Source organism: Acanthopagrus latus, chromosome 2 (genome assembly GCF_904848185.1).
Source record: "Acanthopagrus latus isolate v.2019 chromosome 2, fAcaLat1.1, whole genome shotgun sequence".
NCBI lineage: Eukaryota > Metazoa > Chordata > Actinopteri > Spariformes > Sparidae > Acanthopagrus > Acanthopagrus latus.
Window position 1 is genome coordinate 18381926 of NC_051040.1, and position 19586 is coordinate 18401511.

At 43.0% G+C, this 19586-nt stretch overlaps 1 protein-coding gene and 1 long non-coding RNA gene across 2 annotated transcripts in view; one reads left to right on the plus strand and one right to left on the minus strand.

The window, feature by feature from the left end:
* Positions 1 to 11305: 11305 nt before the first annotated feature.
* On the minus strand, positions 11306 to 14916 carry LOC119005446. Its single transcript, XR_005070511.1, has 4 exons — positions 14783 to 14916; positions 13544 to 13671; positions 13424 to 13467; positions 11306 to 12498 (listed from the first exon to the last, which is right to left on the minus strand). It is a non-coding gene; the product is annotated as an uncharacterized LOC119005446 (long non-coding RNA).
* Positions 14917 to 15890: 974 nt separating this feature from the next.
* LOC119005436 (cGMP-dependent 3',5'-cyclic phosphodiesterase) overlaps positions 15891 to 19586 on the plus strand; it is a 152575-nt gene continuing 148879 nt past the window's right edge. The window contains exon 1 of the mRNA XM_037073040.1: positions 15891 to 16022. Coding sequence (XP_036928935.1) covers positions 15964 to 16022 — 59 coding nt within the window. The 5' untranslated portion in view covers positions 15891 to 15963. The remainder of the gene's footprint in view (positions 16023 to 19586) is intronic.

Here is a 19586-nt window from a genome sequence, read left to right on the forward strand (position 1 = left end):
GCACAGGAGGGAGAGGAGGAGGAGGAGGAGGAGAAGGAAGATTAAAAAATAAAACATGTGGATGTGGAGGGATGAGGTGAGGAGAAGTTCAAAGGCTAAAAGGTTGATGAGGTGATGAATGTGAAGAGATGGGACGAGGAGGAGGATTCTGAAGGAAAACCTCTACAGTTAATCGAGCATTTCATGTGATCTCTGCCCTTTATTTTTCAAAAAGATGCTGAACCCTAACAATCAGGGAACCCCTTCGAGGTGAAATCGATGGAGGAGGAGACGGAGCGAAGAAGAAGAGGAAGGGAGTGGTGAGAGGGAGGAAGGGAGAACATGGATGAGGAAGGAGGGGGAAGCAAGGGTCTGTGAGACAAGTGCTAATAGTAGATTAGTCACTCTGAAGATGCTGTGGGCTAGTGCACCACTAGTCACTGTGTGTGTGTGTGTGTGTGTGTGTGTGTGTGTGTGTGTGTGTGTGTGTGTGTGTGTGTGTGTGTGTGTGTGTGTGTGTGTGACAGACTGACAGACTGAGGAATTTGCCCCAGTTTAATTAAACCTGATTGATTTGATGAAAGCACACACACACACACACGCACGCACGCACGCACACACACACACACACACACACACACACACACACACACACACACACACACACACACACACACACACACACACACACACACACACAGAGCTCCACTGGGCAGATGATGTCACTCTATTATATTCTAAAGGCAGCTGTAGCAGCAGGCAAGTCATCTGCCGGCGTGCACATTTCTCCCCTGACATAGTAGCATAAATAAAAAGCTCTGTGTTTAAACATTTTGACAGTCACTCCACCTTTTGCTCGTGTGTTGTCTCCCTCTTATTTTTCCTCTCTCTCTCCACTCCCTCAGCCACACAGATGATGACATATTACAGTGTGTGCATTTGCGTATTTCACTGACGTGCGAGGGCCCACTTGGTCCTTCCAACTTCAGGACAGCTACTGTCACTACAAGATCATGTTGTACGGACAAACTGTTCTTAGGAAATTACAGCAACCATGTCAGGCTGTATTTTTTAAGCAGTGTGTATGGGGCGGGAGTCTGACCTGAGTGACGGGAAAGGTGGTAGTGGGCAGACATGAGGAACTGTGTCCAGGTGTAAGAAAAGGTGTAGTGTGTACAAAAGCATGACACCATGCAACATGTTAACGCTGTCAAAAGTATCACTAGATCTGCAGCACTGTATTCCCCCTCTGTCTGAAAAGCTCTGTTTCTGCTCCTGTCTCTCCTCCTGAACACCCAGTCTGCTCTGATTGGTCAGCTCACACATGCCTGAGCAAGCAGCCGCTAACAACAACAGAGCAGCTTTGCTAAAATCATTTCTGATGTGTCAAACTAGCGGCTAGGCATACATTATGCAAATGTGGTTCACGGTGTGACACAAAGTCACAGAATTAAAGGTGGGGCTACTGATGAGTGATTCAGGATCTGTGTTTTCTGTGGGAAAGAGGATCATCTTGGAGCCAAAAATATGTACAAAACAAAAACAAAAACCCAAATAATAATAAACAGTTAACATTGTGTAACTTAACAAAAACAAAAACTGTTGCAACTAATCTCAAACCACATGCCCACAGCTACAAACTGACATCCGAGCCTGTGGGCTTCAACAAAACCCTCCAGGAGTCAATCTAGGCTGCAGCATCCCTGCAGGTAAATCCAATACCTCTCCTGACACAGGTTATTGATAATCATTCATTTTCCCTTAAAGTAGAAACACTTTCAAGTTGCATATAATATAACACATTACCAATAAAAAAACAACAACACTTAACTTTACTGCTCTGTGTTTTACTTTTACCAGAAATGTTGAGGGTAAGTGTTAAAAACTCAATATGAATCATAGAATCTGCAAGTTAAGATCAATGGAATGGAACAATGTCCATCAAAACATGGGGAAATTTTAACCCTGGTCAAAACTTATAAATCTCATAAAATTCAAATACAGATGAAAGAGGTTTTGCGAAATTGTGTGTTCAGTAGCATCAATTACACATACCATTGCTAGTCTGTAAAATCTCTCAAGTTAAGAGAAAAAACATCCGATCTTTAAAATAATCTGACGGGGTTAAAACGGCTTCCTTCAGTTTAAGTTGAAGTTGATAGATTTTCCCAGCTCATAGAGGACCACCCAGTTCTGCCATTCGTCTAAAACTATAGAATATAAAGTGTAAAAATATGAATGGACAGTGTTTATCACACACTGAAAGGCATTTTATGAGCTGCACATTGTCACATTTCAGTCAGACTTTTTGGTGCGGGAGGCGTTCATATGGCTAAAACAGTCAAGAGATGACAATAATAAAATAAGAAATAAAGATGGACAGAGCCCAGTCAAGTGAGGCCTTCATGCATCATATGTCTGCAGTTGAGATCAGCCCTCTGAGCACAAAGCAGCATGGGTGCTGCTCAGGGAACGAGAGGGAAAATAGAGGGACTCTGCAGATGATGTAGCCACAGGGCCTTCTCCTGTGTGCGTGTGTGTGTTTGTGTAGTCTGGGTTATGCTCTCTGAGTTACGTAAGCTGTTTGGGAAAAGGGCTAAATTCTACACACAGTAACAGGGAGGGAGAACAGTATAAGAAATACAATTTACAGGGGCTGAAAATAACCCAGATTTTATCCCGAATTACAAACACAAGCACAGGCACAGGCACGCACGCACGCACACACACACACACACACACACACACACACACACAGACAAGCTACAGTAATTCCACAGTCTTATTCCATTATGATTCTCGAAACTTCTCAGCCAGTTTTCTTAATTCGTGCACAACTTTTGACACTGTTGCCTAATCCTCTTTTCTCTCCTCATTTCTCTCTTTTCTGCAAAGTCACCACCCTCATCCCTCTCTCTTCCAACTTCATTATTCGTTTCGCTGTGCGTCTATCAGCTTTTAGCGTGCGCATACACTACACTACTGCCGCATGAGGCACCAGGCTGCCGCTAAGCCGGAGAAACCTATCCGCTTCTTGCCACAAATGTCACCATCTGTGTGAAATTTCCAATGCCAGAGTATCTGTGTTGCTCTGCACTTAAGGGATAATCCCCTTACTTTTATTATTTGATACAGATGATACATGGGATTAAGTGAAAAGTATAAAATGCAGAAGACACTAAATTGGTGTGGTTGGTTTATGAGTATTTATGGAAATGTAAGCAAAGCAAGATTTAGTGGTCGACTTAGACCTTGGTAGCAGGAACTGGTTCTTACAGTGTGGTCCTTGTTTTCTTTAGAAAGCCTGGGCTGTGTGAGGTTGCTTAGATCAAGTACTGTGCACTATCCGATCCCACACGCTCACAGACTCAGTGCTAAGCTAAGCTGCACAACAAGGTTCTACATGATATCTACGCAGTATGGAAAGGTACGGAATTAGAGTTTTGTTATTTCTAGGTCAGGATGAAGATGGACAAAATCGTTTTTGCCACAGAGTTTGGAGCAGAGTGGCCAAAATGTGTGATAGCGCAGGCCAGTGTGAGATGAATGTTATCAAGAGATAGGACAAAAAGTATGGCATGAAACTCTGGTGGACTCATGCAGGGTGCAGGGGGGCACTGCAAATGTGCTGTCCTGGATGCTCCTATAGTTGATAAAACTGCGTTCTAGGGGGCCCTTCAAGTGGACATAACACGGTCAAGTTCTCCCTCTTCACTACAAATATATCACTTTCTGCATGCTGGCGCCCCCAAGAATACACATGGTGGCCTGTTTTTCCGCCCCTGCCCCACAGACAACCTAAGTCTGCCACTGGCGTGCACCTGAACACACACTCCTGCAAACAAATGATACACTTTTTGTTTTGACTTATGTGCCAATGTAGTTATCATAAAAGTACATTGTCTATATAAGGAAAGTGAGTTCATTATCGTTTCCAGTCCACACAGTGATTAGACAAGGCTGCACATATGTTATGAAAATGAAGTTAACTTTTTTCAGCTCAGTTTGTTTTAATTTATAAAATAGTCAGGAAACAATAGAATAATATTATTCATGTCAAACTTTCAGTGTGGACTGATCAGCCATAATGGCTAATACAAGGGCCAACCTGACGAACCCAAATATAAAGCCTGACTGGTGAAGGATTCAAAATGAAAAAGTAAAGCTAGATATCAACTTTGTGTACTTATGTTGAGCTGGGAAAATACAGAATTTTGAAATGTAATATTTGTAGGAGCCCCAGTCTCAGCTTCATCCGTTATGCTCAAGCATCAGATGGGTATTGATCTCTTCATCTGATGCTTGAAAGAAAGCAAAAAAACATATTTCTCAAAATGTCAAACTTCCCTTAAAATTGCTTTTCCTGTCAGGATAAGGTTTTCTGTGATTGCATGCTGCCAAGAAGAAAACACAGAAAGCACTAAGGTCTTCCAGTATGCAGTGCTGCTATTGTTGGATTTCTGTTTTAGTCATTGATTAAGTATGACAAGCTGGGAAACCAAGATCTCTATTACATGTATATTTTACCAGAGCAGACTGAGCCAAAACTCAATGAATGACTTGTTTCATCATTCTGGACATGCAGGTGAAACAGGCTGACTGTGGATCATGTTTTTGGGGAGCTGCCTGACAGACTCAGCAAGCTGAAAAGCATTTTGAGTTTGCCGTGAACACCTAGAGAACTCTGTCCAGAATGATTTCATCTTTCATCTCCCTGCAAACTTAATGACATGGAGTCTGGATGGAGCCCATTCAAAACCGCTACCATGCAGGCAGCTGCATCGCTCTGTGGCCACAGGGTAGTCTGAGCCTGTCATGGTGGTGGCCAAAGACCTAAAGGAGGTGCTGAGTGAAGACAGAGACCTTCCAAGCCTGGTTGGCGTGGACTCTGCGGGGAGGGACTGGTAAGCCAGAAAGGCTGCAGATGGAGTAGCTGCAGAAAAGAAACCAGGGAAGCATGAAGCAAGAGATCACAGAGGTGACAGATGATGGCATCTGGAAAGTGACATACCAGTGAGTGTGAGAGATATACACTAAGACTGCAGGACGAATTAGCTATTTGGTCAGTTAATAACATTAACTGAAAAGTGTATTTTCACACTGTGGGACGCAATCAAATTTGATGCAGTCTGAGATTTTATTATGGGTGACTACTGGAATATGTTTACATGCTTTAATGCTCAAAAACACTCTGTATGAAACGCTCTGTATTAAATGCTCCATTTTAGCTTCTGTCTCTTTAAGGCCCGTCCTCCTGAATACTCAGTCTGCTCTGATTGGTCAGCCCACACACGCCTGAGCCAGCAACGCTAACAACAACAGTGCGGCTGTGCTAAATCAATTCCTTCGTGCCAAACTCGCCACTAGGCATAAATTATGCTAATGTGTGATATGTGTTCCCTCCTGTTAGACCTGGTTATGAGTCTGGCAGCAGCATTTTGAATCAGATGAATTTTATTACAGTCAAGTGTTGATGCATTAATGTTAATAAGGAACATTAGTGTTTAAATGCTGATTGATGCAGAGATACATCAAACAATCTGTGCTTATTAAGCCTCATTTAAACAGTGGAAGGAACACAGGTGTTTTTCTGGGACTAAAAGGGTTGAACTGGTAACATACACAATCAATCTGATGGGCGTTATGGCAACAGGGCTAAGTATAATTTGTTATGTTACTTGTTCACATAATCTTGAGAACCAAATTAAATTAATTTGCCTCTGCCACAGTCGTCGGCATTATGAGTCAAGGTCGTCACGTACTGTAGTCAAAGAACCATCAGACACATTTAGAGGATCAAACTGGCAAAGCCCTGAAACACTGATGTACACACAGGCAACGCACGCGCGTGTACATGTGTTTGTGTGCATATGAGTAGAAGAGGCTGGTGTGCAGATCCGGCACTCTTTTTGAAGTGTATTAATGGAAAGATAAGCACAAGTGTCTCATATGATTTCCTTTAATTCATGCCGCGAAGTCAGCCGCCAACCATCTGGCTCCCCATGACAGTCACACACAAGCAGACATGCGCACGCACACACAAACTCAGGGGGAATGACAATCCGAGGGCATGCAGTCAGAGAGGGTATTATGACAGGCGAGAGCCACCAAAACTCCCGGCTGATGGCGCATTCAGACACTTCATACTCTTCTCTCTCTCTCTCTCTCTCTCTCTCTCATGCTGTCTGACACACAAACACACTTACACACCGCTGACAAAGTGATGAGAAAAACCTGCTCTCTTTTGTCTGCCTGGAGAACAAAGTAATTCATCAAGTTCTATTTCTCTGTCTGTCTTCGAGGCATTTTTCAAAACTATCCGAGGCTCTTGATTGACCCTTTTTGGCCTGTAAATCCACAAAACCCGCTCAGTCCATCAGGGACGACGTAGAGGCCCAACTGAATAAAGACAAAATCAAGACCTAGTGCTCCTGGTGATAGCTGTTGTGTTAAAGGGGCACTATGTGGTTTTGGAAAAGAAATTTAACATCATAAGTACACTAATAATGAGGTAATAATACAGACTCAAATATTTATTTTTAAATGTTTGTCAGAGGACAGTAAGGTCCCCAGAACACTGTTTGAAGCTAGAAAGGAGGCAGAATCTGCCACATATAAAAAAGTAAAAAAGTTTGAAATTGTGATTTTTGAGTCTCCTTCTCAATGCCACTTTGGGACGGCAGGCGACCTGCCTAACAATCCCAAAATGTCAATATTTGACGAGTTAGGAATGAGACTCAAAAATCAACTTTATTACAGTTCGTTTAGGCATGAAAGCTCTCTCTTCTGAATAAAATTTCTTCCCCAAAACTACATAATGCACTTTTAAAGCTCTGCACAGTGTGTGGTGCTGTACTTGAAAATGGATGTTAACAGTGGCCGTGACAAATTCAGCACATGACTAACTGCATCAGCTGGCTTTGCACTGACATTAAACTCAAACAATGTGGGTTTTGTTGAAATATGTTCGGGAACTTTTCCACAACATCTCCTCAGAAAAGTTTCCATTTCCAGTGAAGTTCTGCATGACATTCATCCTTTTATGTTACCTGGGGTCTCCTGCTCCAGCACAAACCAGTCACTCAGAGATTTCATGACAATGATGTTAATCATGTAGATGATTAGAGAAAATGCGTGTACTGTCCCAGTGACCTGCTTCGTGCTTTCAGGTCGACCACAGTTTAGTGCTGAAGCTTGATTTGGAATGAAACGTTTGAAGCCCTTGATAAGTTATGCATCTAAAGCGGACTGGCTGTTGAAATTATTAAAATATGCGCAAAGAAAACAGCTCAAGTGGAGGAGCTGTATAATGTCACATCATTTTTCTCAGTGTGTTTGTGCTGCTATCGCCTGATAGGATGAACTGGAAGTTCTCCAGCGTAGTTACAGGGGCCGGAGTAATGTCAGCACAGTTAAAGATCACAGAGAAATATGCAGTCTACTATCATGTGTAAGCACATGTAGCACACACAGTAAACATGTGCCCATACTGAATAGGAAGTTGCATCTCTATTCATTATGGAGGCTGATGAAATCCACTTAAAGCAAAATGCAATGTAGAACCAGTGTTGCCCAGCCATCTGAACTATTTCAGAAAGGCATGTGGGCTAACTTTGAGCCCTGAGCTAGCTGGTCCTGCACACTATCAAGGTAATACAAATGCGGAGGATGAACACTTTGAGATGGGGTTTAATTAGTTTTGGGAAAACTCAGCCCTGGGCCGGGGATAACACTGGTCTGCAACTGGCTGTGATAAAAACCCGCAGAAGATCAAGTGAAGATGGCAGAGCCCATAGGGCTTCCAGTTAATGCTGTGTTTGGATGGCTGTGAGAAGAGGCTTACATGTGCTGGGGATGGCAGGATGGAAGAATGAAGGAAGGAAGTAAAGGAGGAAAGTGGGGAGGAAAGAGGAGGCAGGGATTGTAGGCTACAGGAAGGTATTAAGGCAAGCACAGCAGGGATGGAGAGAAGGGGGAGAGGATGGATGGGGGGGTGGGGGGTGGGGGGGGGGGTCTGGGGAAGATTAAGATAAGGGGAGATAGATAGGAGGGGTGAGAAATGTCTGAAAAGCATGGGAGCTCAACAGGAACTAATTTTCTTTGCTGGCAGTCGATTTATTTCCAACGATCCGTTACGTCAGGTGGTTTGTTGGTACCTTCTGTCACAAACCAGACAAAAGGGACCCATGTACTGTATATAAAGGCACAGTACGTCCAGAAGTTTAGTTATCCATATGGTCAAAGCGGCTGTTATCAATACGTTCATATTAACAGTGGATGACATAACAAATTGTCCATGGAAGAGGCAGGGCAGTATATGGAAGCCCATTTGTGCCAGTTAAAGAAAACATTTGATAAAAACTTCCTGTTTTCAAAAAGTTAGGAGAAAAAAGTCAAAATTCTGAGATAAATTGTGACTTTTTATTTAAATGAATTTGGTTTGATCTCACAATTTCAATTCATTTCATTTTAATTCATAATTGCTCCTTGTGATGGGAGTATTATTTTCTTTTTTTGTCTCACCTAACCCTCTTAACTGGCAGAAAATGACAGCTGAAAATAATCATCAGCATTTTAGATTTACGGCCTGTAAATTCACTGTATTGGTTCATTCTCACTGCTCTCATTAGCATTGCTTCTAGCATGGGTTGGTGGATTGATCCCCAAAGTATTAATGCAACTGGTACATGGTCTGGTTTTGAGTATTGATCCCAGCGTTGTTAAGGTCAATGCAAAAATAAAATTGATCCATTGCATGTTACATAACATCCTGGACACTCTCCTCTGCTGCGGTTGCGAATGACCACCCACCTTTTCGATTCATGCAATTCATATGATGAATATTTGTCATTTACCATCAGAGTTCACCACTGGACATAAACGGTAGCAAGATGGAGGATTATTTTGATTATGGTTATGATTATGATCTTTTGTGATTTTTTTTTTTTTTTTTGGTTTATCCAGAAAACAAGCATGGGCCATCTCTTTATGATGATAAATGAGACAATGAAGTGCAAAATAAATGACCTTTTCCAACCTGCAGAATACAGTATGCCACATCAAACCAGCTATGTTTTGGTTCCAGCTGGGGGCCTAATTGTATCGTTTTGAAGCAATTTACTTTCAGTCAGAATGCTCGGAAAAAAAGTTGATATTCCTCAACTTCTAGTCCTTACTCCACATGCCCTTAAAATCCGTGTCTTCCCCTCCACAAAGCGAACCTCATAAGATGCTGCTGCTGCTTGTAATTTGCTGCTCGTTGCCGACCCGACCCCGTGTGAGCAGAACGGGCTGGAGTGAAAATGAAAGAGAAGGAGTTGGCCGTTGTGTTGTTTGGACAAGGTGATGCCTCTCGCCCTGCTGGATAGTTTTCCTGCCAAAATCAAGCACTTACACTGTCAAGGAGATCAGGAGGGAGATGTCTGTGTGTGTTTGGTAAAAAAGGGAAGTGGACTGAGTCGAGCGAGGCAGAGTGATACGAGCCATAAACACACAGGAAAGAAAAAAAAAACAAAACATCCACAGCTTTGCCAGCCTTGCCCAGTCCGACCCGCAGTGTGTGATCCGAGTTCAGTCCAGCCGAGAGAGCAGATAAATCTTTCCATGTGAAGGGCAGGTAAGGACAGCAGCTACATTTCACCGGCAGCTTTCGAGACTCTTTACCTCTATCCTTTTGATATTTTTACAACGATATTGTCACTCCATCTGTCTGCTGCAGGCACTGTGGCTCATCACAGTCCGTTGGAAGATAACGTTATCGCTGATGTTGTGGCTCGACAGAGAGCTATTTACCAATCAGGCCACGGGCGCAGAAAGGATCATAAATAATTAAGCGTCCGTTCAGTCGGCACTTTCAAATTCCAGGAAGTATTAACGATTGCCTCGCTCATAAATGTCAGTAAACACTCCAGGTTGAGGACAGAAGGTCTAATCAGGTTCTGATGTAATCAATTCAAGGAGCTGATACAGGAGGAACACTCCGGGGAGCTCAATCAACTGAAGCTTGACACAGTTTCTTCTTCTCGCTGCGCGGCTTTGTTGGATCATGACGAGAGGATTTTATCTTCACGGTCACTAAACTTTTCTATCGATGTCAGGGGAGTTGTCTTGTCTCGCTGTTCTTCTTATCTGATTCACAGACTTTCATTAGACCTTGCAAAGGGACACTCATGACAGGCACTGAGTCTGGTCGCGATATTGATCCCACTGAGCCATAAACTGCAGCACATCTCACATTCTACAGGGCTTTTTATTGCCGGATTATAACATAATATATATATATATCACCACTGCTTTGCACTTTCAACACACTTGATTTGGGCTCAGGGGGGATGAAATGTCTCCAATTTTAGTCTTACATAACAAACAAATCAGTTTTTAATGAGGGGGAGACGGTTCGGGGTCAAATTAATGGGTCGCTTCAGTTCTAATCACGTATTAAAAAGAGTTTAGAATGAACAGAGCCGTGGCTGGCTGCTCTGCTCATCAGTCTCATCTTATTTACAGCAGCAGCCGCTCTGCTCAGTGTGTTTGAGTACATTCTGGAACAACGGGAACTTCCCCGCTCATAAAAATAAGCTTCACTGCACTTTATTGCAGAGCACTGGTCAGACACTGCTGTCACCCTACAGCTGCTGCCTCTCTGTGCTGGAAAGCCTTTAATCCTTCTGATTTCTCTGTAAGTACTGACAGTATGTTGGTCTCTCGGCATCATGTCCACAGGGGGATGTGTGAAGAGTAATGCGTGAAATTGTGATCTCGCAATTTTGATCTGTTGTGGCAACCAGAAATGCTTGCTGGCCTCGGATTGTTGGTCAGCATACTGATAGGTTAAACTGAGGAATATTTAAATTGATGAGATTTAACAGCATATTAAAAAGCCCTCAAATGAAGTTACAATGAAAAATACAATTATTTTTGCTCCATGGATGTCACTGCTGGTTTTGAGTTTATTCCAGACAGACCTGTCTTAGCAATTTTTAGAAAGATTGCCACAGAAGACAGTCGTGGCCAGTGGATGAATCTTAATATGACCTGGTCTGACTCACCGGATGTAGACTGTGGGTTTAAGCCTACCATTGTTTGACTATTTCAGACAGCATCAGCATTGCCAGATGGGAAATGTTTAACTATTGTACCAGCGGCTTAAAATGATATTATTGGAGGGAAAAATATCGCACAAACAGGCCTACATACACGTGTAATCTTACAGAACTAGTATTTAAAAAGAATAACTGGTCCATTCAAAACAACTCAACTTGAACACAGCAAACCTTTGTGAGAAAGTTAAAGCACCACCTCAGAACCAAGCAGCCGGGGAGAGAAGGGTAAGTTCATTTTTAAAGCCCACATAAAGCATTATTGGCTGAAAAGAGGCAATGTGAGACCTCAGATCTATGTTTTGCTGTCATTATCGTGTCAGGAAATAAATTAAAACAGGCAGCATAGACTAAAACCAGATTCACACGTAGAAATCACAGTGGTCGATTGATTTTTAGCATCATTGGTCGAGCATCATACAGAGGGTAAAGTCATCATACAAATCATGCAATAACGGCTGTATATCTGGCAACGCTAGGTGGCATTCTCCTCCCTAATCACTTGTGTTCCACCAAGACAAGTTCCTGCCAACATTATTTTGCAGGGGCACCATCGCTGCATTCTTGGCTTTGAGCCGCTCAAGACGATAGTGATTGGTTTATAGAAACCCAAACAAGCCAGATAATTGTAATGGGTGCGGCCAGACCATTCTCCAGCACTGGCTCAGCGCTGCTGAAATAGGTTTGTGTGACTAATAATCCCCTGACTCCTCCTCTGCAACCACTTTCAGGTCAAAATTCATGTGTCACCCAATTCTGCATGACCAGATATTAGCAAAACTAAAAAACATTATGATCTGCCTCAGCTGCAATTGCATTGCATGCTAACAAGCTAAACTAAGAAGGTAAGCATGATAAATATCATACTTTAAACACATCACCATGTTAGGATCATGTTAGCATGCTTACAGAATGTTAGCTTTGGTCTAATGCTAATTCATGTGTGTTTAATGTGGAATAAACCCGCTAGGAGCACACTTTATGATAGAAATATAAGTTTTTTGGGACAGAAAGTCAAAAGGAAATAGGCTCTCGGTTTCTTATAATAAAGTTAATGTCACATGCCTTTCCCATTTAACTGCAGGACGTCCTGATCGCTTACCTAGTGGAGTGTGGGCCCCATATGCTCGGGTTTGACTCCAACCTGCGACCCTTTGCTGCATGTCATCGCTCTCTCCCTGGTTTCCCATCACACTCTGATTTACCGTATCTGAAAATAGACTAAAATCATTTCCCCCATTTTTTTTTCAAACTGCTGCTGTTATTTATATGATAGAATAATTAAAAATAATTTATTGATGCACAAGGAGTTTCTAAAAAACACTGGTATAAATACGTCCTCCAGCTGGTGTTGACTGGAGGATCTGTTAGTGTCCACACTGACTGATCTGAAACCAGGGTCCTCAGGCCTCAGGGAGATCTGCCGGACAAACACACACACACACAGATACATGTTGAGACACAGCTGAGCACCACGGATCTGTACGCCAACACACCAGATGTGCGCGCGCACACACACACGCACGGACACGCTGGCAAACTTGATATGTCAATCATAAGGTTCCCGGTCTCTCCTCTCCTGACCCTTTTCATCACTTCTGCATTATTCCTCCTCTCATCCTCCCGTGTTACCCTGTCACGCTCTCTTGTTCTCTTGTCTTCTCTCCCTCCATGTTGCTTTTTCCCTCTCTGTCTTGTCCTCCTTTGTAATTGACAGCTCCTGCTAGGAGACCTGAGATGACTCTTATTAAAACTGCAGGGCTTCACAGACACTTCGCATTGTCCCTTTTTATTTTTCCAAAAGATTTACACTCTCCACAAAATTAGGCGCCGCATGCCTCCGGCTGGTGGTTCCCTACATGACAGCAGAAGAAGAGAAACATCCTGGCTTCTGAATTAAACTCTTTTTTTATAATGCTGTTTGATGCTGATATTTAAGTTTGATGTTTGAGCACAATCCATGTTTAGTCCTCTGCATTGATACAAGAGACAGATGGATTTGGACAGAGACACTGGCATATATTTACACAGGCACAACTGATCTGATTTTTGGACTCCTCCTGGTCTTCCTCTATTACAGTGAGATAGTCTGGCTTAAATCAGATTTCATCTGTTTAGACAGTGAAGTGGAGATGATCCACATGCCACAGATTATAAATAAACACACTTTCTGTTAGGATCTGAAGACAGCCAAAGCAGGCCTGTAACTCCCATAGCCATCACACAAATTACACAATTCAGATCAAATAACTTTTAATAGAATCAATTATAACTCCTGTATAGAGGTACACAATTTAATGGCCACAATACAGGAAATAAAGCATATCCTAGACTAAATACTGTACCAGTTGTCTTCTATGTTTTGATCCCGTGGTTTCCACCATAGTGTCTGAAATCACATTACACAAATGTGTGTAAATATTTTTTTCTAACTTCTTTGTTTGTGAAATATTGGCAAGCTTTACCTCCAACAATTAACCCACAGCATTAAGAGGCACACCGGGCCATCCTCTACTCAAAGGGTTGTCTATTCGATCCCCGGCTCCGGTTGTATGTCAGACGGCAAGAGAGCTGGGGACCTTTCCAGCTGCATCTGTGGTGACCAAAACCAGATAGTTTTCACAGGAAGTCGGGCCATCTCCAGCAGTGTTTTGAAGGAGACCTTGGGATATTTCCAGCCATGTTTGTGGTGACATAACAGATATTTTAAGCCAAACCAAGATGTTTTCCTAATCATAACCAGGTGTTTTCTGTGCATAAATCTAACCAGAGCATGAGCACAGTGTTGTAACAAGAGACAGATAGAAGATTGACTAAGGTACATTGTAATGTATTAGTCATGACACAACACAGGGCCAGATCATATATAGTTATTAATGTAGAAATACACATAAACACCCAGTGCATCGTTTGAATCTGAGTCCAAGTGAATGTAAGTGAATGTTGGTTTCTGCGGTGTTTGCAGAAGCAAACATTTATTCTGGCGATGGGTTGGAAGCGCTGTGTCACACCTGATGAGCAGGTCAGCACGGTTCATGGCAACCTCTGGATCTCGGGTGAATGTGGCAAGTGTTGTAAAATGTTCTGAGTGGCCGGTAATTCAGAAAAGCTCTAGCCTTTATATATGCAAGTCCATTTGCCAGTTACATCCATTACTGTCAAACCTTCCACTCATAACACAACTATCACTATAACAGCATAGTCTTGACACTTAAGACTTATAATAATGTGGATGATAATACTATAGTGATCAATCTGTATTAGCCCCTCACAGTTGTCACAGCTAAGTAAACCATCGTCATACACTATAATCTGCTGTGCTCTGTTGTAGATAAAAAAAAATTGCGTGGCAGGCATTTTGTAATAATGGTTTGTTTAGGTGTGCCGGTTCAAGGATCCTGCCGCTGCAGCTGCATGTTGGTGCACCAGTACATTGAGACACTCAGTGGAACAGACACGTCGGTAATGTTAGCAGCTACACCTGTGTTTTTATTGCTACAGTATTCAATGAGTCGTAATGTTGGTCTTGAAATGTGGCTTTTTTTCCCCAATCAGGAGCAGACCAATCAGTCTGTTCTAGTCCATTTCAAAGCCATGTTTCCATCTTGGTCTCTTAAAAGAAAACAGCAGCAGTGTAGAGACAGACTTATTGCTTATGACAGAAAATCTGGAGGTGAAAATCCCATGTGCTGCTCCATACTCACACAGGTGTTTGCAGTTATGTCTGATTGGTCACCTGCTTGGGCTGGAGTTGGAAGATGGCAGACATTTCCTGATCGGTCACCGAACTCATTAGCTAATAATAATGATAGAGTCCATGATGATGAACAGATGCAACAAGTGTTGGGAGACTGTCAGAGATGTCAATCAATCCCAGTCTGTGCATGCTCTCACAGTGCAGCCAGATAATTGAAAACACCTGTGTAGGTGGAGTTCAGGTGGTGATTTATTTACCTAAAAAACTGATTTCATTTTAGTCTTATGTGAATAAATTGCGAAAAAAAAAGAACAAAAAAATCCTTAGAATGTAAAACAGCTGACACTTGAAGGATATTTTGAGGGCTTGGATGTCAACAAACACGCCACAGGCTCTTGTTTCACGAGGCAGTAGTGTGTGGTGAATCCTTGCTGCTTCCTCGTGTGCACACTGGGCAGGCCTTATAAGGCAGAAGATCTGCGTTGGACCTTGAGACCTTTGTCCCGTGATAGACACACTGGAGCAGGGTGCAACATGTGGCTTATAATGACAGCTGATAAGACCTCCGAGACATTCATAGCGCACTACATGAAAGCAGGAGAAGGGGAGCGTGCACGCGTGGTGGGAGCTGCGTGAAGGAGCGCGGCGTGAGGCGTGAGATTTGAAATCTCTTCGCATGGAGAGACGACTTTCATTCCCAACGCATGAAGTAGTGGTGGCGTTCGCGGAGGAGCCGGCATGAACCGAGGAGAGGAAGGAGGAGCGACGTGCGCGGCTCTGCTCCGCCTGACGCGTCCCTGACTGTTTTGGTGTCCATGTGGCGGTGAGAGCACCGGCTGAGCGCCCTCTCTCTCTCTCTCTCTCTCTCTCTCACTCTTTCTCTCTCTCTCCCAGCTCAGCCGTTATATCCTCGCGCACCCACAGCTCGAGTATCACTTACCGGGTCCTGACCAATCCCCGCGCGCTGTTAGAGCTCGAGAGGAGAGCAGACCGGAGAGAGGCGGACAGAAGAGGACAGGAGAGAGGAGCACACACACACTCACACACAGCCAGCCGTCTATCACCTATCTCTCCATCCATCCGTCTATCCTCCGTCACCTCCTCCCAGCACGCGGGCACCCCTCCCATCCAGGTCCTCCTGACTGCAGCTGTTTGGGTTAACCGGGGAGGCGCGAGGCAGGATGCGCGATGGGACAAGCGTGCGGACACGCGCTCCTCTGCCGAAGCCAGCCACCGTCCTCCGAGATGTAAGTGTGTGTCTCGTCATAACTACGCGTGATGTGTGTGTGTGTGTGTGTGTGTGTGTGTGTGTGTGTGTGTGTGTGTGTGTGTGTGTGTGTGTGTGTGTGTGTGTCGAGCGGCCGTGCGGACACATGGCGCCGAGCGCTGAGCCAAAAACAGACTGTTGTAGTTCTAAGTGTGACCCCGCTGCTGGGTGTCCTCATCCTGACAGGGGCAGCGAGGACCCCATGTGAGCCGCACAGGCAGCTGTCAGTATGAACTGGTGGGTTCAAACCCTGCAGCTCACCTCCATCACTCTGGAATCATCACTGAGATGTTCTCACGCTGCTACTACAGAGAGTTTAGTGACCTTATCGTGTCTTTGGCATCATCCTGGGTGTCATAACAGCACTGTGATGGGCTGCTATTCCTCGAATATCCCCATTGGGACACATACAGCTGCTGTGATGGCCTTTCTAGTTCGGTTCTTTCCATGGCATTCGTTTATAAATCTGTGGTAAGCTCGCTGTCCAGCATAACCCTAAAATGGCAATACTTTCTAACACGGCTTCTTATAACATTTATAAGTTGCAGCTAAGAGCTTCATTAATGATTGATACATCAATTTATAGTGCTGTGTAGATCAACTCTAAACTAACTGAACCAGTTAGAACAACTTTTGGGTTGCCAGGTTGTGGCTAATTCACTTTGATGGTTTAGACTGACTTCATACAGTAGAAGAAGGCTACACAGAAACTGGACCAGGATCTTTTTATCAGTAGCATTCTGGCTCTACTTAGTAAGGGTTTACAACTGACATATAAGACATTTGTGTGTGATTTACTGACCATTAATAAGAGTGTCTTATTTTTTTAGTGTTCCCCATTGGCCATTTTAAATTTTTTCATAGATAAACCTGAGGGTAAATGCTCCTTCAGTGTAGTTTTTTACTTTGAAACTTACAAAATGCACCTTCATGGAGTTAAGACAAGGCTGTTTCTCAGCAACAAAGGTCATTCTGGACCCTGCGGCTGTCTTTTATGTCCATGAAACTTCAAATATGTGCCATGGATCAAGGGCATCTGATGTCATTGCTATAACAGTTTAATGCAATAAAGTATTGCATGCTGTCTTTATTAATTGATTATCACATGTGATGTTGTCTCAGGGAGGTGTTCATTAAACTCTGTGGTAATTTTTTGGACCATTACTTGTAGTGGTGTTCACTCCATGTAAGTTTATCTTGACTTCTCTCAGCGACACCTGTCTGCATAGATATTGACTTTGAAATGTCAGGGCCACACTCTGCGCTCAGCTAAATGTTAGTTAATAAAACAGAGCCCTCGTGATATTAACCCAGCTTTCTTCTGTTTGAAATTAAAGTTTGCCATGTAAACACACACGCGTGCGTCCACGCCCACTCTCAAATTAAGTGACGCATCTGCTGCTGATGGAGGCAGGTGATCGTGATCAAACTGCAGGGCTGATTCAACAGCCTGCACATACCGTACAGTATGGTGCAAACTTCCCTCAGGACATGTCATGTCATGTCTCGTGTTGTATTTTTCATCCTTTTGGCTGTTCCCCCCTTTGTGGATGATAATATTGTGATGCCATTACACACTGGCTGAACATATTATTAATCTTATTTTGATCTTCTTCATATGAAGATTTAGCCCCTTTTTCTCTCAAAATTGCCAAAAATCCTCATCTAATGTGTCTGATTCTCTTTATTTCGTTCTTCATTATTGGTTTGAATTCAATAAGTGAAATCACTAGAGGATTATGTCTATTATTCACCTCACTAGTGCTTTTCAGAAAAAAAAGATTTAAGCCTCTTACAGTTGGCATTTGTTGGCCAATTCAGAAGAAAATACCCTGAGTTGTGGAGGAGTAATGAATCTGCCAGGTGGACGTCAGTGATCTCTGACACACAATTAGTTTCAGTCGCTGGTCTCACCTGCTTCCTTCTAGCTGGAGCTGGTTTGACTCAGAGATTCAGAATCGGTTAAGATGATTGGTTGTGATGCTGTCACAAAATAGACCAGCACAGATGTCATGTCTGGACCCAGTGGGATATGTCCTGCTTTTGTGTTTGAGCAGCGTGATCAAGGCTGGACATCCGCAGCCTTATCATGCTGGTTTTCTGGAGTCTTGGATCCCTGGTTTGAAGCTTTGAGGGCCTTTTTATTCATCAGGAATATCGACCAACATCAACATTTTCAGCAATCAAATCACATATGTATTCTGTCAGAGACTGGACCTCCCTTCAGTCTTAGTTTGCTGTGTGGGTTTTTACAGCCTTTTCAAAAGGGGACGCTAATATTCAACGTGAACAGTCTTCAGCCTGAAAAATAGTGCAATTTACTGGATAGACGCCAGGAAGTCAGATCCCCCAGCCTCCCGCTGCTCTCTTTCTCACACACACACACACACACACACACACACACACACACACACACACACACACACACACACACACACACACACTCACACACAATCACACAGTCACACATAGAAATGCCCAGAAGTACACAGCAGCAGCAGAGTTGTAACCCGACTCCAGAGAGAGAGAGAGAGAGAGAGAGAGCTGACATTGCACCGTGTTATCATCAGTAATGGGCTCATCAATACTAAAATATTCAGAGGGAGTAAAGAGACAGTGAGCAAAGAGAAAGCAGAGAGTCTATTGTGAGTTGTGTTTGCCTGCTTTTGCATGTGTTTATGTGAGTTTGTGTATCTACAGAACGTGCGTGCTTCACCAAATCAAGCGTTCAATTGGCCAATTTATCTGCATTTGAGCCCAAATGTCTAAAATGAACATGTACAGCCACGAAAAAGTACAACATGCATGCATTTAGTTTGGAAGCGAGCAGTAGATGATAAACAATATAAATTGTTTAATACAAATAAGACATCTAAATATAAATATATACAAAAAAAATCTAAATACATAAAATAATCTAAATAGAGCCTTGACAGATGATTCTGCCGAACAAAAAGTCTTGTCTTCCAGTTGCAGTGTAAATTAAGTGTGCAGTCACCTTTGAAATACAGAACTAAATGAATATCAGATTGCTGTCTTCCATTAATATGATGCATACATATTATGAGGTGACTGGCAAAGCTGAATCATCAGAAGAGCAACTGTGTAAAAGAAACTAAACCTGTCCCCATTATAAATAAGCCGCTAACGTCTGGCATTTGTCTTAAAGTGAATAGGTACAACTGCTATCCACTCCAGCATCAAACGACTGTGCGGTAGTCAAGGCTACTTAATGGCTCCAGCAACAATCAGCGGTGATTGTGGTAACACAACACCCACGCTAATTTTTACCCCTTGTCAGGCGCAGTGCTGAGGGGCATTGAAGTTTAGACTGCTGCCTCATTAATGCTTTTAAATCCATTGTGAACAAGAGACTGAAGTTAGATATTAATATAATTACCACTCTCAACTTGGATGAGAAAAAAGGGAGATTACCTGATCAGTGTGTCTAATGCTAAATATTATCGATTAATACATGTTTTAACATCTTCTGGATGTAGTATGATAAGGAATATTATCTGTTGCTGTCCAATTTTCCCTGTTT